This window comes from Cebidichthys violaceus, unplaced genomic scaffold (genome assembly GCF_023349555.1).
Source record: "Cebidichthys violaceus isolate CVI_PGR_0920_01 unplaced genomic scaffold, fCebVio1.0.p SCAF_85, whole genome shotgun sequence".
NCBI classification, from domain to species: Eukaryota; Metazoa; Chordata; class Actinopteri; order Perciformes; family Stichaeidae; genus Cebidichthys; species Cebidichthys violaceus.
The window spans coordinates 480,737-502,344 of record NW_027176970.1 but is presented as its reverse complement, the minus strand read 5'-3'; the positions used below and the strand labels follow the sequence as shown (position 1 = coordinate 502,344).

The 21,608-nt window shown below is 43.7% G+C and overlaps 2 protein-coding genes across 4 annotated transcripts; both read right to left on the bottom strand.

Annotated features, from left to right (window-relative positions):
- Positions 1 to 79: 79 nt before the first annotated feature.
- hycc1 (hyccin PI4KA lipid kinase complex subunit 1) lies at positions 80 to 18,382 on the bottom strand. 3 transcript variants are annotated; one of them, XM_068702482.1, is made up of 12 exons: positions 18,224 to 18,382; positions 12,183 to 12,264; positions 11,504 to 11,605; positions 11,146 to 11,325; positions 10,301 to 10,381; positions 10,106 to 10,221; positions 9,107 to 9,202; positions 7,512 to 7,628; positions 6,751 to 6,838; positions 5,292 to 5,454; positions 3,937 to 4,242; positions 2,242 to 2,330 (listed from the first exon to the last, which is right to left on the bottom strand). In XM_068702482.1, exons 2-11 carry the CDS (start codon positions 12,231 to 12,233, stop codon positions 3,983 to 3,985), a joined length of 1,254 nt encoding a protein of 417 aa, XP_068558583.1. In that variant the 5' UTR covers positions 12,234 to 12,264; positions 18,224 to 18,382; the 3' UTR covers positions 2,242 to 2,330; positions 3,937 to 3,982. The 3 variants fall into 3 exon arrangements, with proteins under 3 accessions (XP_068558581.1, XP_068558582.1, XP_068558583.1); XM_068702480.1 differs by lacking the exon at positions 3,937 to 4,242 and having other exon boundaries at positions 80 to 2,330; XM_068702481.1 differs by lacking the exons at positions 3,937 to 4,242; positions 18,224 to 18,382 and adding an exon at positions 15,452 to 15,535 and having other exon boundaries at positions 80 to 2,330.
- Positions 18,383 to 18,753: 371 nt separating this feature from the next.
- Positions 18,754 to 21,307, bottom strand: si:ch73-345f18.3 (uncharacterized). Its single transcript, XM_068702552.1, has 4 exons — positions 21,151 to 21,307; positions 20,623 to 20,701; positions 20,255 to 20,476; positions 18,754 to 20,144 (listed from the first exon to the last, which is right to left on the bottom strand). The coding sequence occupies exons 1-4, from the start codon at positions 21,202 to 21,204 to the stop codon at positions 19,756 to 19,758; spliced, it is 744 nt and encodes a 247-aa protein (XP_068558653.1). The 5' UTR covers positions 21,205 to 21,307; the 3' UTR covers positions 18,754 to 19,755.
- Positions 21,308 to 21,608: the final 301 nt, after the last annotated feature.

Genomic DNA, 21,608 nt, shown 5'->3' with positions numbered 1-21,608 from the left:
TTTAAAGTGGATTCTATATTTAATAGTCATTTTTGATGATGCTTTCCAGCAGAGCTAGAACAATAACGGAGCAGACAAGTGAAATATAGAAACACTTTATTCCGAGAAGTTGTAGCAATGAGTTATCTTCAGACATAGAAAGGCCAATATAAACCAACTTTAGTACAACAGTATGATGTACAACAGGAGCTTACCCATTCACATTCTGTAAACCCATACAGAAACACGATGATTGTTATTGTCCCACCAAGCTATGGACACTCAACAGCTCACCAACAACAGAACACACTTTTGCTTGAGGGTGGGGGCAGCTTGATTTAGGAAACCAAATGTAGCAGATGGGTGGAGTTTAATTCCTTTTTTTGGTACAAGAGGATACCACCGTGTCTTGTGACGTGATGATAATGATGTGGGCAACGAGGAGGGACACAGAAAACATCACCAAAAGGACTACAAACAGCTGGAGTGGTGGATGGATCAGAAAAGAGGAAAGATGCCTTGTTGCCCCCATACACACCTTCCCACTGCAGAACACACAGGAATAGGTTCAGGTACAGTTTTGGTCGACTTTTTACATCTTTAGTCAGTGGTATCGGATTCTTTCACCTCTGTACAAGTAGGTGGACTTCATGTCTGTGTGGTTATATATGGAGGGAGCAACACATCACATCTGTCTCACAGAAAAATACCACAGTTGAGTCAGACCTCTCTTGTTCATCATAAGAAAATACCAAAGTTGAAACAACTTTGTTTTTTTGCTCTTTCAAGTGCAAAATTCAATACTTAACAAATCATTCACACCCATGGTCCTCCAAAATCAAAATCTTCTTAGTCATTTGTCAGAAGTTGGGAGTTTTATTTTTTTCAGGAAGGAAGAACACAAATATTGCTTCTATCACAACGACAATACTGTGTGATTGTAAACAAAATTAATTCTTAACATACTGGTTGATTATTAAGTGGTAATTTTTCTGTTGCGGAACAATGCAGATTCTCTTAAAAAAGAAGAACACAACTGTAACTGTTGACAAACAAAGAAGTGTGAATGAAAAAACACTGACAAGGAGAGATTTGTATTGCTATGGGAAGGGATCAATTCTTTGTAGTAATTGAAACATTTGTTTCAACTTGGAGAATCATACCTTGTTCATTGTATCAATCAGCAGCCTTTAATTCTAAAAACATCTTTACATACACACATCCAGTCCACACACGCAACCATGGTGTGTGACACTGACACACTGACACACACACACACACACACTGACACACACACACACTGACACACACACACACTGACACACACACACACACACACACACACACACACACACACCATCTGCCCTCTGACACACCTGGCCATGGTCAGGATGGATGTATGGAAAAGCCATGCAGGGCAACAAATGCTGATTAAAATACTTTCCAAAAACTTTTCCACAGTTTTTTTTTTTAGAAATAAGTTTCAAGTGCACCCATTTACAGACAAGCTGCTCTGCGACGGAGTGCACTTCCTCCCCCCCCTTGGCGAGACTTCACAGCAGCAGTGCACTACTAGAAGTCAGTGAAGCTGAGAGTGACATCCGGCCTCCATCAGGCCCAGAGGAGAGTCTGCTGGGGGGGGAGAGGAGCAGGGCGGCTTCACAGCACGAGAGAATCAGACGTTAAAATGGAGCGAGGAGAGAACCAGCAGGAGTGTGTTCATTCACGTGTTTCTGGTCCGCTGCGGTTGGCATGGCTTGGAGTTCCAGGTCACAGGTACAGGGTCACAGGATCAGAGGCGAGGGTTCAGGGAGTCCGGAGGGTCACACAGGGGTTTCAAAGATCAGAGCCGAGGTGCACGCTGATGCTCGGAGAGCGCTGCTGCTTGTGGTTTGCCGCCGGACTCAAGTACCCCAGTCCGTCCTCCTGCAGGCTGCACGAGTAGCGGCCGACTTCAGAGGCGGTGTGGTTGCTGGTGGGAGGGGCGTTGCTGCTGACCACCTGCTCGAAGGACCGTGAGAAGACGGCGCTGGCGGTGCGCGTCAGGCTGGTGAGAGCGCCGGCCTTGGGCACCGATTGGCTGGAAGTGAGAGTCAGTCGCTTGACAGAGAGCTCCGCGCACTCACTGGCGGCCCGGCCCGTCGTCAGAGGGCCCGCCTCCTTGTCCTTGTTGGTGCGCCCGCCGAGCCGACACTTCTTCATGGCTTTGGCCCCCAGGTTCAACGTTGTGACACTGTTGCTAATTGTGATGGTGGGTGGGGTCATGTCTGGCCCTATCCCGCCTGGCCACACCCCTTCATCCACCTCCGAAATATCCATCAGCTCATCCGGGGAACCCAGATCCACTGCGTCTGAGACAGAAAAAAAAAAAACAAGCCCCAAAATGAAAAACAGGAGCATGCAGATGAAAACATAACCAGCTCTTCTGTCATCCAGCCCATCAAATTATTAGGATTAACAAGGTTTGAAAACAGGCAATGTATTAAATGTTTTGCATGTGGGGTAAAATATGTAGGGCTGCATGACAGACGAGCTCTTTCACTGTCCAGCAGGTGGCGCATTCACACCGTACCCTCAGCTAACAGGGACATCTTGCCACCTGACATGAGACAATACAAGTTCAGTATTTCAGCCCAGAACACAGGTTAGTTTAACCAGCAGTGCTGTGAGACCACAGCGAGAGGTTTGCTGAGGAGTGCATGTTTAGGACCATAAGCCTAGGAAAGTCCACACAGGGAGTGCAGAGGAAGCCACAAATACGTAAACCCCGTTTGCATGCGTTATCACTAACTCTATCTGTCCTGCTTTCTGTGAGTGTGAGTGGCCAACCGCCCGCATATTCACAAATACACACTTTTGATCTGACGCTATCACTGTCGCAGAACACCTGTAAACAGCTGGTAATCAGACAGATAGGCAGGTCCCGTTAAAGTCAGATTTAGCCTGTTTTAAACTGTTCGGGAGTCAGATTCAAGTCAAGATTTTAACGTTTTTGAGCAGCTTTGGCTTCCAATAACTCAAGACCTGCATATCTCTCCTCAGCTCCTAGCTACCACTCAGAAGGAAGTCTGTTCCAGGTGCAACCCAGGAGTAATGTGTCGAGGCGTACCGAGGTGTGCTGTAAGAGACGCACAAGCTTACTGATCTTTGCCAGAAAAACCCAGGAGTTATATGCCTACACAACATTGTAAGCATACAATCTCCTGATACGGGCACAGCTAACGAATCATATTTGGGCAATATTGTTCACGGTCATCAGTTGTTATCAGTGACTTGACCTCAAGCTTTTTAGAGTGACATTTACTAAGCGAGGTACAGCAAGCCAAAGAGTTTACAGTTTTATATCTACATTATGTGAGTCATATCTATTGACAAATGTTCATAAAGCTATTTAAAAAGGGTGCAGTGTGATTAGGTTGCATTTAGTGCTGAGGTAGCAGATTGCAACCAACTGAAACTTTTCCAGAGTGCCACAATGTAGGAGAACTACGTAGATATGAACACTAAGTTAACAAAGTCCCGATTCTTATTTTTCTTGTGGTTATACACTAAAGAAAATAGAATGATTATTATTATTAGATCCTGCTAAATGCTACACACTGCTCCTTTAAAATAGTTTACATTATGTTAAACTGCTTTCAATAGGATCCACAAAACGTCATTTTATCTTCAGCCAAGCACATTTCATTATTATGCATTTTTTTTTATTGAATTATTGATATGTTATTCAGTTAGATCCATAATAATTAGATTTTAGGAATCTCAGCAGGAGACCTTGGTGAGGAAGCTTCAGCCACAAAGGAGAGAGTAAATGAATGAGTGACGTTGGATTGACAGATGAGAGGAATAGTGCAATTAGCCAAAGAGAGGACGGTGGAGCCCAGTGCAAAAAAAGGTAAAAAAAAAGGGGAAGTCATAATGCAGCTTTTGAGACCACGCCCCCACACACACGGTTACCTAGGTTACCCCGGGAGTGGGGCAGTGGGAAGGAGGGGCGGGACCTTTAGTATTGGCTCCTCCCTGTGGAGGCCGACCCAGAACCCTCATTCTCCACCATTCGCCTCACAGACTTCTGCCTCCTGACCTCCTGACCGCGGGGATCCACGCTGACCTCGGAGGCGGCGCCCAGCGGGTCACCGTCGGGGCGCGGCCGCAGGGAGTCTCCGTTTGGCATTCGCTCGCCGCTCACACCTGTCACACTGATCTCGGGGATGGCCACGCCCCCCACAGCAGCATCACTGTCTACACTCACCTCCTGGGACTCTGGTGGGGGGGAGGAGCATGGAAGGGTAGCAGGGCAGGACAGCACACACACACACACACACACACACACACACACACACACACACACACACACACACACACACACACACACACACACACACACACACACACACACACACACACACACACACACACACACACACACACACACACACACACAGAAAACAAAAAGCCAGCCGTGTGCACAGGCACACACGACCACAGTGACACAAGACAAACAGAGGTAATCAATGTAATGGCAGAAAAAAATAAAAAGACAAAAATCATAGTGATCAGAACATAACACATGGTCAAAAGTACATGCAATATGGAGATGAATATGAACACAGTAATGAAATGAATCAAATGTCATACAGAGCCTCACTCACCCCTCTACATATGAATTAATATTTAATAGTATTTTCCCTCCATCGTCTGCTTTTCACAAAAGCTTTACGCATAAACGAGCAGCTAGGATACGGGCACCAAAGAGCAGGATCCATAACATGAAGAAGGGATGTCGGGCTGAAGATGAAACCCGCTCATTAAACGAGCTGAAGGCTGTAATTTACCCGTCTTATTTGTACTCTGTGGTTTACAATTAAGACAGAGCTGCTTTTCCCTCAAGTCTCATTTGTTCTACACCCATCTAAATACCATTCATTTTCTTTGCAACAGCTGCAGCTGATCTGTATTGTAGTATAAATACACTATTTGCTCTCTAGTTTCCTGTTTTCTCCTATCTGTCAAATTGGGATTGGACAGAAAATCACAGTTCTGAATGAGGAGATGTATAAAAGGAGGTAGACAGCACTAGCTGTGTTATGAAGCTGAGGAAAGGTCTGATGAGGACAACAACACTGATGTACACAGTGACTGAATGACATGAAATGGTAGAGCGAGTGAATAATGAAGAGATCTTAACATCGTGCTCTCTCCTTCGGTGTGGATTTGTCCTCCAGTCAAACCCGTAAAAAATGTGATGACAAAAGTGTGTGTGAGAGCTCTTCTTTCTCTCTCCCTACAACTCATTAGCCTTCTAGTCTCACCGTGTCTCTTCCAGCGGTGTCCCCTGATAGAGAGGGAGGTGACAGCATTGCGGGAGATCCTGGAGGAGGTGGGTGTGATCTCCACCTGGATACTCCGCGCACCCTCCTTGTTGTTGCTCTTCAGTGCGGCGCCGTGCAGCGACGACTTGATGGCGTTACCGACCTGAGGACGAGGAGGAGCAAACGCACCCACAAATATTACTAATCCTGTGACTTAGTCTCAATGTGTCTCAGGGCCAGATTGTATCTGAATGCAATATAACCACACTAAATGTACACTCTATATTATGTCCATACTAAGATCCAGTAGCAAGTTCTACTTGTGTAAATGTAAAATATGTGAAAAGACATTTATTGGCTTTTTTAGATATTTTTTTGTAATTACCGATTACATTTTTTCAAAGATCTTATTGGTTAAATTTTAAACACGATGCATGAATTACTGCAACAAAACTGTTTATATTTCAATCTTAACTGCAAATTTAAATATTAAGGGTTTTTAGAAAAAACAAAAGACACTGGCCCAATACACAATAACAGCATTTCTTATATCACCAACACGTGTTTTGCTCTCAAGATCAATAATCCAATTTCTACCAGATTTAGGCATAAACCTAAAAGCTTAGTACAAACCAACCGAGTGACACAGACTAGTGATATAAGAAAAACAGAAAAGGCTTTGTGTTTCACTCAATATAACACTATTTCTATAATGACCTCTCCTGTTGCTGGATATTCTCCAGCGGCACTAATGCTCATGTAACAGTCGAGTACGTAACATGGAGGGCGTCATAATCACAATACAACATGTCTTTTGTCTGTGAGGCTGCAACACAACAAGCTATGCCGAGATCCCAGGTGTGTTCCACTGCAGCAAGTAAACACTCCAATGAACACACTAGACAGAACGCTGATATCTTCACGTTTATACACTAAAAACGTGTCCAAAAAGCTGTTTCTTTATTTAAAAAAAAACAAAAAAAACAAACATCTTTACAAACCCCATCAGCATTCTTATTCATGTAAATCCAAAGGTTGTGTGTTTTGATTGTTGCAGAGAAGCACACCTTAACTTGTGTAGTAATACTGTGGGCTTAGGTTCAATCCTCTACTCCCTGGGCCTCGAGGATTATGGCTTAACGGAGCAGAGTGAAAAGCATGTAAATAATCTAGTGGGATTACATTCTGCTTGCAGTCTCTGACACACAGGGAGAGAGAGAGAGAGAGAGACCAACACAATGCAGCATAGTGTGCTGTGCATGAATCAAACCACAGGCGAACATGTGCGTCTAAATCTCTCTCACACACACACACACACACACACACACACACACACACACACACACACACACACACACACACACACACACACACACACACACACACACACACACACACACACACACACACACCAAAATGGGAGATGTGCATGTAGAAAAATAGATTTGATTGCACCCACCAATAAAGCTTCAGGGAACAACTCCAGCTGGGCCCGATACAGAACGTCATCCAGTGCTTTGGATCCCACTTCAACCTCCCCATTACACCTATACACAAAGACATTAGATGACACAACACACGCAGATTTAAGGTTCCCTGTGGAGTGATAGACATCTAGTAGCGCTATGGATGGTTTTTCTGAGTGGGTCCCCTTTTTGTTTATCTTGTGCACAAGGACACGCATGCAGGTGAGACACAGTCCTTCCACTGATCAACAAGTGGTGGTAACAAGATACGCACTTGCATGCAAATCTTGTTAAAATACTTTCTTTTCTTTCTTGAAAATGTTTTACGAGTGAGGACATTGTGAGACCTCAAAAGATACACACAATGTGTGTTGCTGACTAAAGCTGAACGCAAAAATAACTTTTGATTGTTTACGAGAAAACTCCACAGGGCAGCTTTATGATCAGAACAGAGCAATAATGTACATATTCAAATGAGAAGGACAGTGCTTAGTCGTTTTCTATTTTAACTGCTTTGTTATATTGTGTACAAGATGTCAAGTCAACACAATAGCATAAACTGGTTCAAAGTGAGCATGCTCAATGATTGTCACAGTCCAACCTCTTTTAAAAACATACGTTACAACGCTATTGGCACAAATCAAATTGGGTCAGAGATAAAGTCACATGGAGCAGACTTTAAGAAAAACACTGTTTATGTAAGACATGAAAAGATGAAGCTGATCAGTTAGTGCAGGCACGTGTGTACACTCACAAGGCGTAGTGTATCCCCGTGATGAGCTGAACCAGGAACTCGGACGTGACCGTCAGCCGCGTGCTAATGCCTTTGTAGCGCCGCATCTGCTGCCGTGGGTAGCCGCATATACACACCCTGGAGGACGGCAAAATGAAAACACAATAGAGGAGCTTGTATCAGCTTCAATCGAGGAAACCGCTCCACTGAGCCACTCGGCTGCAGTTCTATTAAGGCAATTTACTTCCTGCTGTGAGCCAATAATCAACTCCACGATAAGGGAATAATCGCTGAAAATAACCACTGACAATAACCGCGCGCATGCACCTGAGGTAACACCTGCGCACTTGAAGCCATAGGAGCTGCTATATGCTGCACACAGCAAACGTTCATGGGGAAATCAAAGCTGATGACTTCTCTTTAGCTCTGTGCTTATTAGAGCAATGCTCAGCTACAGTTGGCAGATTACCACAATCCCTGATCTGTGATGTGTGTGTACATCACAGCTCTTTGCCGAATAGCGGTATCTTGACTCTCACTGGCAAAGTCTATAAGAGGATCTGATAAGCAAGCGCTTGTAGAATAGTATGTGTATGCATGATTAGTAGGGGTGTAACGGTTCACAAAATTCTCGGTTCGGTTCAATACGATACAGTGGTGCCACGGTTCGGTACAGCACAAAAGCCAAATCCTCGCTGGTGAGACTCTCAAGTAGTCTTTAATAATGAAAGGTTGTGTTTGATACTTAAGATCTTCCTCTATAAACTCAAACACACACACACACACACACACACACACACACACAAAATGTGGTCAACACTAGTCTCTCACTCGTTCCCTCAGTGTCGTTGTTTCTGTTCTCACTCGTAGCTCCGCTGGTGACGCCGCTCACTAATCGCTCCATTAACAGCCTCTTACTTATTCAAGTAGCCTCCTCAAAAACATTCACAATCAAGAAATGATGCAATGATCATCATTATATAGTATGAAATTGGTGTGCGTGTACTTATACAGTCCTCATGACAAAGTGTGTGTGTACTTATACAGTCCTCATGACAAAGTGTGTGTACTTATACAGTCCTCATGACAAAGTGTGTGTGTACTTATACAGTCCTCATGACAAAAGTGTGCGTGTACTTATACAGTCCTCATGACAAAGTGTGTGTGTACTTATACAGTCCTCATGACAAAGTGTGCGTGTACTTATACAGTCCTCATGACAAAGTGTGTGTGTACTTATACAGTCCTCATGACAGTGTGTGTGTGTGTGTGTGTGTGTGTGTGTGTGTGTGTGTGTACTTATACAGTCCTCATGACAAAGTGTGCGTGTACTTATACAGTCCTCATGACAGTGTGTGTGTACTTATACAGTCCTCATGACAGTGTGTGTGTGTGTGTGTGTGTGTACTTATACAGTCCTCATGACAACGTGTGTGTGTGTGTGTGTGTGTGTGTGTGTGTGTGTGTGTGTGTGTGTACTTATACAGTCCTCATGACAAAGTGTGTGTGTACTTATACAGTCCTCATGACAAAGCGTGTGTGTGTGTGTGTGTGTGTGTGTGTGTGTGTGTGTGTGTGTGTGTGTGTGTGTGTGTGTGTGTGTGTGTGTGCTTTACCTGGAGCTGAGCTGGCAGAGGGACTGGAGGGAGGTGGCAGTCATGTAGCTGAGAGCAGCGTTGTAGCACAGCAGCAGGAAGGTCAGCACGTCAAATCTCAACAACACAAACATACCCTTAAAATAGTCCGTCTACATTACAACATGACAACATTTTAAACATATCAGGTCAGAAAATCACCGACACAATTTCGCTTCCATCTATACTGTAGAGAGACATTCCATCATCAAAGAGATTGAAAGATTACAGAAGCTTCTAGCAGAATCAGAGATTTCCTCTGATTTATTCCACACATTCCTCGTGAAAACCTGGCATCTACGGTACATTACCCAAAATGTAACTCAACCACAGACAGTTGTGAGATTTGGGTGTGTTATGCTACAGGTCTGATAAGATCTCTCATTTCTAAGTCCACACCTCCAGATGGTCAAACTCCAGAACTTCAGGCTCAACCGACGCTGAATCAAGTGACATCACTTTGAGGCAATTTATCAGATTTTCCACAGCTGCCTCACAAAATGCTTTGTTCCACATAGAAGTAGTTTCCCCAAGAGTCAGTGAAAAATACAACATGCACTAACAATACCAACAATAATCCCTGATTAATACTCTGATAATGTTTGTTGGTCCAAATGTATTCACATTTCTATCAAATTACACTTGAATATGAGATATGGTCATAGTACATACATTTACATTTTTAAGTAAATAAAATGCAAACGGCTTCATACTGTCACAATAGAAAAACAAAAAATAAATAAATACAAGTGCATGATTTACAGACTGAATTCCGCCGTGCTTCTTTGTCAGATTGTCCTTCCTCCTTCATTTCTGTTTCTATTTTGGGTTGTCAGTTTGCTGCCAATTCTAAAGCAGGCAGACCGGCAGCTTGCTACCGGGTAAGCCATTTTAAAAACGTGCACAACCTCCAGCCTGCTGACACGTCACCACCCGTCCAGCAAGACTTGAAAACAAGTTTGCCCATCGAGCCTCTTCTACCTGTTCTGTGCCGTGAAGGTCTCTCTCTGGAGGTGTGGCCCGCTGTACACCACCCTGCTCAGCCCGTGATTGGCTAGAGCCCCTTCAGTAAGGGCAATGGAGCCGATGGCTGAGGGCTGGAGAAGAAAGACGTTTTTAAACTGAACATTTCTGCAAAAGCAAATTAAAAGAGCTGAGTGCATGCGTGTGTCTCACCTCATGGTACACTGATGGCTTGGAGAGGGAAGGGACGGTAAAAGATAATATTTTACTTTGTCCATCTTTATCAACTATTTCCTGTGAAAGAGAAAGACAGGAAGACAGTGAGAAAATGTTTTTTTTTTCTGTGTGTGCCCTAAACCTCAAAAGAGTGTGTGCTTATCTCTTCAAGCACACTCATCTGATATATGTGGGTGTTTGTGTGCGGACCTCAGGGTCTCCGTTTCCAAAATCAGTCTGCTAGTGTGTGTGTGTGTGTATGTATTGTGAGAGCACACTCGCACTGACCCCGGGGTTTTCCAGCCCCCCGTGTGCATGTTAATGTCAAATAGATTAATAGGAGGCAGCCAGTGAGTTGAGTGACAGCTGACCTATTCTGCTATTCAGAGAGGAAGTTAGGGGACACTGCACTTAGCTGATGGATAGAGCATTGAGAGCCAAAATGGATGAAAAAATAGGACTCAACTCACTGTAATAATTATTAGTGCTGACATCTCTGTGGGAAGCCTAAGGGACATGCATTCCATATTGTGTATTAGTAAAGTCACTGTGTTTCAATTCCTCTATTTCTTAACCATAGTTCCTGTCACTCTCCATGCATAGCTGTCTAACAAGACAGGAAGTGCAGAAAGTAATGGCAGAACTGCATGATTACACCCATTGCTTACGATCAAGGACCTTTACTTCCTTATCTTGCACTTATCACACTGGAAACATTTCACTGTTATTACCAGTAAAGGAGAGCTGTTCTTGTTAATAAGTAAACAACAATGACATAAGAATGTGGCGTTGAACTGTACACAAGCAAACCACACAACCACCGGCCTCATCCTCTCCCATACCAGGTTGTAAATGCCCAGCAGCAGGGCCTCGATGCAGCCAGATGTGTGAGGGTCTCTGGCTGCGCTGGCGGACAGGAGGCTCCACAGGAGCTCTGGCAGGAACTGGAGTGTGAAACGCTGCAGCTGCGGCTCGCCGCTTCGGTAAAACTCAAACAACTGGTGACACACTGGCTCCAGCAACTAAGGGGAGGACAGAGAGACCAAAACAAACATGGGCACATGGTTTCATCCTGACATATAGTCAAGGGTGTGTAAAAATGTAAAGGTTAATGGTGGCACTTGAAACATGACAAAATACTCAGTGTGTAGTTAGGATTTTACAATAGATAATACAAATAGGAAAAGTGTGTGTCCGTACATCGCTGTAGTTCTCTCGGATGACCTTGTAGAGTGCAGGGACCAGAGCACCTTTGTCTTTTAGTGAGGCAGCATAGGTGGACACAGCACTGTCAGGGAGGGTCTGAAACACACACACACACACACACACACACACACACACACACACACACACACACACACACTTTAATACACTAACTGACTCTAAAAATAAAGGCTGCATGACAAGATGAGAAGTGAGTACTGAGTAACCTAAACCTATATATTATGGCTGCAGGTGAAGGAGACAGAATTGGTGTCAATAAGAGTGGAAAAGAGTATACCGTCTAAAGCCTGCAGAGATGGACAGCTTCTGTAGACATTATCACTGTCCGTCTTATCAACCTGGTTACATCAATTTGATGACAGGTGGGTCCTCGTACGTTCACACAGGAAGTTCCCTTCTGCTCATTTATTATCACACCTCGGTGTGTCTCGACTTTGGTAGCGGTCACATACTCGTCGGTGCTCATGTTGGAGTAGGAGCACGCAATTTTCTGAGAACGAAGCACTTCAGAGTGCATTTGTTTGTGTGTGGAAGACACGTTGCCAATAATAAAGCAGCAGCAGAGAATGAGCTGCACACTAATCACGGACATGTGCTTTCTGTTGCATTGCTTTACACACAGACACAGACACACACAGACACACACACACAGTACCTTAAATTCTGACAGCCAGTCCTCCACCACTCCTTGGTCCATAGCCAACATGTTCCCTCATCTGCAGTGGAGTCACCTCTACCTGCATGAGAAGAAAAAAAAATACTATTTAAACACACACGCTGCATAATTATTGACACACAGCAAATGTATAGTGCATTTGCGAGTATGTTTGCAAGCGCGCACACCTTTGCCAGCCATCCATTATTTGGTATCCTGATAAAAATATTCTATTACAAACAGCAAACAATGCCATGAAGAGCAGGAATCAACTCAATACCCCAAAGAGGCACGAGCGTCTCCTCCCCTCTCGCTCTTGTTTCTCTCTCGTTCCTCTCCACACACACACACACACACACACACACACACACACACACACACACACACACACACACACACACACACACACACACACACACACACACACACACACACACACACACACACACACACACACACACACACACACACACCTCAGTAGCGAGTACCTAACCTATTCTCAACTCAGGCTCTCGAATAGAAAAATCACCCACACAGACAAGCCTGGCTGGCTTTATTGTGGAAGCACTGATGAGAAGAAAAGAAAAACGTAGCGCAGGAGATTTTAGATGCAAGTGGAAAAGGTCTTTAAACGGAGACAGACAGGAAGAGCTTTAGCTAACATTTACTAAATTAATAAATCCTTACAAGATTTCTAAATAGCTACGACAAAGTGGGGATGATGATGATGATGATCTCTAGAGCTGCTGCGTGGCAAAAAATGCCAAATACGAACTGGTTTAAGCTTCTCAAATGTAACTATTTCCTGATGTTCTCTTGTTTTCTTGGTTAACTGAATATCGTTGGCTCTGGGGAATTTGGTTTGTCCATTTTTCACTATGACATTTCAAAAGATCAAAACTTGAACTTGATATATTATAAGACATGCTTTCTGCTGAGGAGGAGGCCTCCTATGGCCTCTTTGCATCTCTGATGGATAATCTGTTTTTCACTGCGGGTTCCGTCGTGTCTGTGCTCTGGAAGGCTACACTGGCTGTTGAATGCAGAAACAAAGTCCATGTTTGGTATGTCTGGTAACAGAGTCTGACGAAAAAGGAAAGAGGGAGGAAGAAGTCCTTCTATGTGCACACTTGTCCTGCAGATACATGCTGAGATTTGAGCTGAAGGTGGCCTAATCAAACCTTTTAAAACTCTTCCACTTTCAACACTTCACCAAGTGATGACGCGCACACACTACCCCTTAAAAAGCAAGACAAATGTCTGGTTATGAAAGAAAAACATATTCTGGAGGTGAATTCAAACCAGAGAAAAGATTCAAAAGATTATAGTCCTGATTGTTAATCACCATGATTATCAAAAAACCTTCCAACATGCCTCATGAATGTGTGCGTAATTAGAAAAAGAGAAAGATTTTCATCTCTCTTCTTGTCCGTCCCTGCTTCTCTCCCTCCAACATGGCCATTTTTCTCTCTTGCTGTCTTTCCTCTAATCTGTCTTTCACACATCCAAAAGCTGTATTTTGTATTATTCTGGTCCTTGGTCCCTCCATGGCAGCCAGGTGTCTATTTATGGACTGTACCAATGACATAAATGACAGGGGGGAGGGAGGGGGAGCCAGTGACTCATGAAATGGGGAAGGATTATAAAGCAGAATGGCCTCCATTTAGAGAAATTACTTCTTTGTAGCGGTCCGTTGTTCCGTTCTTTCACGCTGGTGACGACTACAAGGACGGCAGTGATATCTAAAGCCAGCATTTTAATGGCAGGCTCACTGAATAACAAAGTAAAAGGCTGTGATTAGAGTGTGGATGAGTCAGTCTTGGAAGTGGAGTGGTTCCTCCTACAGAGTCGCTATTAGCCAGTCAACTCTGTCCACGCTGGCATCTGGGGGTATGTCATCTGTATCATCTGTATCTAGAAAAAGATACCTGAAGACTAAAATCAGAGGCCTGCCTGCCATGCCGCCTACCTATGTGATATATTTACCTCCTACCTCAGCAGCAAGCCAAGAAGAAACTGCAGCGACACTAAAGCAGCAGCAGAAGGGTGGAAACAAAATCTGAAACATTCACATCACAAGATGTACAGCGGGACACAACAGCACAAAATGCTGTGTCTTTAAGATATCTACGGTCTACAGACGTAATGCAGACAGGCGTAAGCAACTGTTGGAGGAAAATAGCAAACTAATTGCTTTGAGAGGACACCAGAGCGTAATTATGTTATTACGCTGATGTTTGTCTTCCGTCATTATGGACTCAAACATCATGACAGAAATCAAGATAAGCCAAGGAGAGCACACAACAAATGATGCAGCAGGTGGTGAGCTTCTTCTATCTCAACCTCAGTGATCAGCACAAGCATGCATAAATAAACCAGTGTTTAGGACGAGTGGCTGAGTAACAAAACCAAACCAATGAAGTGATGAACAAGAAGATGGAGAGAGACAGAGAAGAGAGTGCAGATCAATAGATAAATTAATAGAGGTAGAGATGCATGTATAGACGGATGCGGGATAAAAGCAATGTATGACAACCCAAGGGATTGATAACTCAAAAGGAGTGCGGCAGTAGGATCAATAAAAGAAGAGAGTTCATTAGGTTTCAATCGTTGCTGCCCAAGGCAACCTCACAGGCTGAGATACGCATGAGATAAGGGAAGACGCCTCTCTGAGATCTAAACACGGACCTTAACCAATGTGTTTAATAGCCTGGCTGTGACTTACTGAGTTTTTCCACCAATGAAAAGCCCCTGATGCAGCCAACTATGTGCCGAGGAGTGAGATTGCACAAGTGTGTGTAAAAATGTGTTTACTCAATGTCTGGTTTGACAAAACCTGTGAGCTAGCTAAAGTTGACAGCTCGAATTTACACCAACGCAATAAATTCTCTCTCTCACACACACACTCACACACACACACACACACACACACACACACACACACACACACACACACACACACACACACACACACACACACACACACACACACACACACACACACACACACACACACACACACACACACACACCTAAATGAGCTTATTTCTGACTCCTCCTTCCAGAGACTTCCTCCAACACAAGCAGGTCTCCTTTGAGTTTACATTCTTAATCCTCGAGCCTACACGTCCTGACGGAGTTACAAAACACCTGAGGCAAACACACCATACACATAGTACGAATATGAATTCATACAAAACCCACAGCCAACAATATGCCAATATCAAAACACAGGGTCTTCCGGTGCTCAGTAGTGAAGTAAAACATACCTGTCTGAGAAAGCTGGCGGAGAACTGAAGCCAGTCCAAGTGCGTTAGGGGGACACCCACACACCCACCACTCCCTGTTGATTACCTCATTTCCTATTACACATAGGCCTATGCTTTGGAACCTTCTTTTTTCAGGAAGAGAGCGGACCAATGAGACTGAAGGCTTGAACAGAGGGAAGAAAGGAAGCAGAGGGAAAGACAGAGTGGGTGGTTTTGAGAGTGACAGAGCTGCCCCAGCTGCTTTTTCCTGTGGTACAAGGTGCAGACCACAAAAACTACTGGTTAGACCGATAACAATGAAACCTACATTACTATCAATGAATTAAAGCTACATGGACGAAGAGTAAAATAGATCAGATAAGATCAAATTAACCTAAACTAGCTAACATATCTTCAGTTGACACAACAACTTGTTTAACTGCTTGAACCAACGTCAGAACCAGGAACTAAAGCAACATGACTCCGCCCCAAAATCTACAAACTAGGTCAGCTGGCAATAAACAAGCTGGACCAGTGACTCCAAACTTGCTTTAAAACTTGAATGGAAGCAAAAGCTGCAAGTGAACTATTCTGAGGAGTTGTGGGGTGTCATAAAGGGCAGAGTCTCCAACACAGCTCCACTTGAACTCCTGTTCAGACTTGTTTCAGAGCCCTTTACGCATTTCCACACTCCTAGGTCTGCAGCATTTTGTTTTGACATCACTCTTCAGTTCATATCACATCTTTTTTATGCTATGTTCTTTATTTGGATCATCTTGGCTTGCTGTTAACCCTGTTGCATCATCGCCTCCCACCTTGCTCCCCCCCCCCTGGTCTCCTTCAATAGCAGGTTGCTTATTTCTTAAAAAGGGGAAGTTCTCCTTTTCCCCTAACCTTGTTTTCTTTTCTCATCTTTTGCACAAACACACACAGCTACCGGCAGTCCTCTGCTTTAAGTAGACATGACAACACAGTCTGTGGATTGTGTGTGGTTTGTCGGTGCTGAGGGAGACAGATACAGAGATCTGACGAGGAGGAATCCTCTTACAGCAGCCCACGCTCGTTTCTCTGTTGCTTCTAAGCCAGTGATGCATCTTCGTCCCTTATCTCGCCCCTTCAACTCCTCGTGGCAATTGAGCCTGAAGAGGCCGATGATTAGCATCGCTGATTCTTCAATTTTAAGGCTCTCTTTAATTCCATTTGCACTCCATTTGTCTCAGCTTTTCTTGCAACAATTGGATAAGTCTCTCGTAATCTATTAATGCTCAGCCCAGGAATTTCACATTTAAGTACCACTTTTGGTTCAGATAATTAGCTTGATTTTCTACATTTATCATGGAGTTAAAAGCAGGCCACATCTACTGGTATCTATGCCTACAAATACTTTTGCTGTAAAAATCAGCTTTCAATTCACGGATATTGTACTTGAATTTGGTCCAGAACTAGAAGATAACGATTGTGACAGTTTTCATTGCTCAAATGACCGGAATGTTTCATGAAACCGCAGGCATGGGTGACTCTAGCTGTGATGCCGGATGACAACAGAACCCGTACGATCTTCTTTGCTTCATGACCTGCCGGGCTTCACTGTCAAAAAGCATTAAGAGGCCTCGTACACTAGCAGCCATGGATGTCACATTAAAACAAGCCTGCGCGTACTTTTCCACGTGAGCACGTGCACACACACACACACACACACCCTAATGACGCCACTTTAACAGTGCACAAACAGCCACTCAACAAACCTGTCTATTGCTAAAAGGACAAGCCTCTCCGAATGACAACGGCACGCGCGTACGTACACACACACACACACACACACACACACACACACACACACACACACACACACACACACACACACACACACACACACACACACACACACACACTATGAATTAAGCCGCAAACGGTATCTTATTCAAACAATATCTGGCACACCACCAGAAGCACAGCCCTTGTGAAGGACACAGATTGTAAAAAAAACATTTTTCAACTTTTGACAGCATGTACACTAGTGAAGGACCTCTTTTCATCCGGCAGGTCTGCCGTGGGGCTCTGCGGCAAAGCTTCACACTGGACCCCATCATATAGGAAACCCCTGAACTGGCTGGGTTTAGTAGCCAGCCAGTTAATTAGTAAAAAATCGCATCATCTGTCATCACCAGCCTGCAGTAGTTTCCGTGCCCCTGCCAGACTGGTGTAAACACAATGACACAGACTGTAGAATACTTTGATAATATCATGGACCAGGGACGTAGGTCTCTCTCTCTCTCTCACACACACTCACACACTCACACTCACTCACACACATATTTGGAGGAAGTATTTTAACAAGGACCTGACATACTATAATACTCTACTATAATAGCAAAATGGGAGCTCGTTTGCTAAACCTATTGGGGAACCTTCCCATCTTGACGGCTGTTGTATTACCTAATATCTAGCTAATTGAAGTAGTAACTATTGTCCCCAGGCGGTGCTAGCCCGCTAGTTTTTGCCACAATGACAACATGGTAGCATCTTGCGTTTAAACAACGTGGACTTCTGTCTCTCAGAGCACTGGTGACGTTAGCTCAAAGCTAAACATTAGCTCTGACTGTTCAGTGTAACCTGTTAGCCAGTATCAGACAGAAGGAATGTACAGTAATCCTCCGCCGTCACACACTCTCACTGCCTCGACTTGCTGAATGACTTCGAGCTGTCACCGCGGTTGCTCTCAGATTAGCTTAGTTAGCTAGCTCGGCTAAGGCGCGAACACCAAGTAAATTGGGGAAAGTTGCCGTTACTTACGGGCATGCTATCGGTCTATTTCCTGGTATCGGTGTTCCTCTATCGTTCCGACGCGACGAGTAAACGGCTATCGCTTCGCTACTCCATAAATCTCCTCAATAATTCATCAACATCAGCTCCTTCCATCTTCATTACTTTCTCCACTCCAGACAACCTTAGACGGCGCTCCACGGAGTGTCAGGCAGCTGAGCCAATGAGGGAGCAGTATATGATCTAACTGACGCACACCCCCTAAACGCAGCATCCAATCAGGTTAGACTCTAGGCTGTTTGTTAATGATTTCCACGACGTCGGTAGGTTGTCGCTGTCAGTCGGTGCTCTTTGACAGCAGTTATTTACCAGAGATGCTTTTAATGAATCACATGAATAAGTAATTCATTGACAGTTCAATTATGATTGTATTGTAAGAATAATTGATCATACTGCAGCAAATACACTGCCGTTGAATGTCCATTAGTCAGTGAGTGCCTTTGATTCTTATATATTATAAATATTCACATTTTAATTATGAACATAACCATTTTTTCCACACAAACAAGGACTCAAAGTCACAAAGAACATAATTAATATAGATTGCTGTTATTAAACATATAAATAATAATAATATTTAAATCTTTTCAATTTACTTGTTTTATTTCCCAAACTTTTTCATCTAGAAATGAATTCTCAGATTTGAATCACTCCATAAGGACACATTAATCTGTAAAGTTTAAGGCAAAAGCAGGACTCTATATGGTTGCATAAACAATCCGTGACCACTTGACCATGATGAAACAATGGATTTTCCAAAATTAATTATCAAGATGGTATATGACCATGTGTTTGTTTGCTTTCACATTAATAGCTGATGGAAAGCTGTGGTTTTTAATCAGTTAAAAAATGCATGGGCTTTTGTGGATAACAATCAGCAAATCTGCTCCCTCCGAATGTTAGAATAGCAAAACACTACAGGCACAGTCACAAAAAAACCTCCGGTCCAATTATCTTTGTTGCTTCAGGAGACTGTATCCTGATCTCTATTGTGGAAGAAATTAGAACAATCTTTCCTTGTGGCAAAAATTTAAGGCATAAAATTCTTCAAAAATAGTAACACATTCATCATTTTGATACCTGATTCTGTAAGTTAGGGAATCTTTATCCATGTAGTGTGATTTCTGAAAAAGTAAATCGGAATCTGAGGAATATGAATATAAAGGCAACTGCTAGAATAGTCAAGTAAGTCTGCAGTGCCCCCTAATGTTAGCTGGTAAGATTACACCCATACAGGAATATACTGTCTTTACACAGACAAGTGTTAAAATGAGTATCTGTTAGATTTATGAAAAGTTTAACAAAACATTTCAAACAAAGATATAATAAGAAGGTCTTATGATACAAAAGGCTGCAATGGCCAGCAAAGCAGAGATATACTTGGCGCATTTATATGACGTTCTGTGTGTGCATAATTGTGTATAACCTCTGTGAATATCTTAATCCTGTACCTGTGTATTGTAATTGGTGGATTCAAATTGAGAATCTAACATGTGCATAAACTACACATTAGCCCCTGTTATCTGTGCAGCCTCAGTGAGGACTTCCCCGGCCCGTTGTCTGTATCCAAGCGACAACTCCTTTGCCCTCCTCACTTCCTTCAGGTTCTCCTCCAGGTTCTCATTTAGTCTTCCTTGCTCCTGGTAAGTTACTGCAACCCCTCTCACTTGCTCAGCCATGTGATCCTTGCTACGGAGCAGCCAGCCAATCAACTCTTGAAGTGTGGTACCCTTTGAGATGGTGGCTTTGGCGCTCTCAGAAGTGCCCTTCATTTCATCCTGAGCCAATTGCAGGTGTGGAGGCAGTGGTTCCTCCTCCCCTTCACCCACAGGAACCACGTTGAGGGTGAAGTCATAGCCCTTCATCTTAAGGGAGACCCTGTAGCTGGTCTCTGGAAGTGGGGAGAGATGGAGATTGAAACAAACAAACCAAGGAAACTGAAAACTGAAATAAGGAAACCTGCCATCACGTTGCCTGCACTGGCAAGGAGCTCTCCCTTACCATGCTCATCTCTGATCGTACCCACAGATTTGGCTAAAGCCAGAGTGTTATCGTGGTTACACCCGCAGCTCTGACGCAGGTTGCTGATATGTCGGACCATGGCCTCATAGCGCTCGTGCTGTTCGTTGAAGGTCTCGGCCATGTCAGAAAACCTCTGGTCTAACTCTGGCACACACACTCGCCTCATCACCAGCCTACCGATCCGCTTCACTGTCTGTGCATCTGGGGGGGAGGGAAGAGTATCACACACAACCCAACCCAGACACACATAAAAGCGCACGTGCAGTTCAAATTCATACATAATTGTATGCATTGGAAGCGTGCAATTCTGAGAGAAAGACACATGAACATTTAGAGAGATTGTGTACCACTGTGCCCTGGCCGGTTCTGCCTGGCTGATCCAGCTCCATTCAGGTCAGATGGTGTGGGGTGCAGGAGAGGCTGCCTCTGAAAAACAATATCAGAGTTGTTTTCTTTACACTTTTCAGAAAGAGACAGAAAACACTAACAAGGCTTGTGTTCACCTCGACACATGTAATAACAGTGTCATAAACAAAAACATGTATTTCAAGTGTGTCACATAATTCATATATGGAGAACTTGTATTCTAATTCAAGGTTCTACCTCTGCACTTTGTGTTTGTGACAGAACAACACACGTAGTGATGACCTTTTCTTGTCTTGTGAGACAAAACGAAAATACTGTCAAAGGGACTTTACTGTGACAACCGTATAGCATGTAATATACACATTAACTCTTTATAACGGGTGTGGTCCTGCACCATTCTTAGAAAATGGCTTCATCCAGTTAATCTCACCGAAGCAACGCAGTGATCAAGTGTCTCGCCGGAACTTGAATGTTCATTAACATTTACATGAAAGTCAATAAACACGTACCTCGGTGGCGGAGTTTTCACTTGAGAAGCAGCAACAGCAGAGACAACGGAGCATTTTTCTCGCAGCTCTCTCTCTCTCTCTCTCTCTTTCTCAATTTACTTTCAGGTCAATAATTTCTGACAATGCATCTGTAGTCCGCACACATTCCAAATGACGTCAACGTCATGCGACTTCTGAAAAACTTTTCTTCCTGGTTATGTTTTCTGGATTCCTGTGCAGGTATGAATGTGACAGACAGGTGATACCTACAGGTCCGCTGCAGCGAGGTAAACACAACTCTGCTGTTGCCATTAGTTCTATCAGTCTTTTGTCTTTCGATGGTTGTATGCAATCTGAAAGTCGCTATTCAAAGGGATACAAATACAACGTGCAGTTGTTCTTTTTTAAATATCAAAACGATTCACGACAGATCTACTAAAAGTAGAAAGTAAATCAGTTCCGCAATCCTGCAGGTTAAT

Coding starts and splice junctions, on each gene's coding strand:
- si:ch73-345f18.3 (XM_068702552.1), bottom strand. CDS start 21,204: ATGCTCCGTTGTCTCTGCTGTTGCTGCTTCTCAAGTGAAAACTCCGCC. Junction 20,477..20,622: donor GAACCGGCCAGGGCACAGTG/GTACACAATCTC, acceptor CCTCCCCCCCAG/ATGCACAGACAGTGAAGCGG. Junction 20,145..20,254: donor TACGATCAGAGATGAGCATG/GTAAGGGAGAGC, acceptor CCCCACTTCCAG/AGACCAGCTACAGGGTCTCC.
- hycc1 (XM_068702480.1), bottom strand. CDS start 12,233: ATGTTGGCTATGGACCAAGGAGTGGTGGAGGACTGGCTGTCAGAATTT. Junction 11,326..11,503: donor TCCGAGAGAACTACAGCGAT/GTACGGACACAC, acceptor TCCTCCCCTTAG/TTGCTGGAGCCAGTGTGTCA. Junction 10,382..11,145: donor TGCTGGGCATTTACAACCTG/GTATGGGAGAGG, acceptor TCTCTTTCACAG/GAAATAGTTGATAAAGATGG.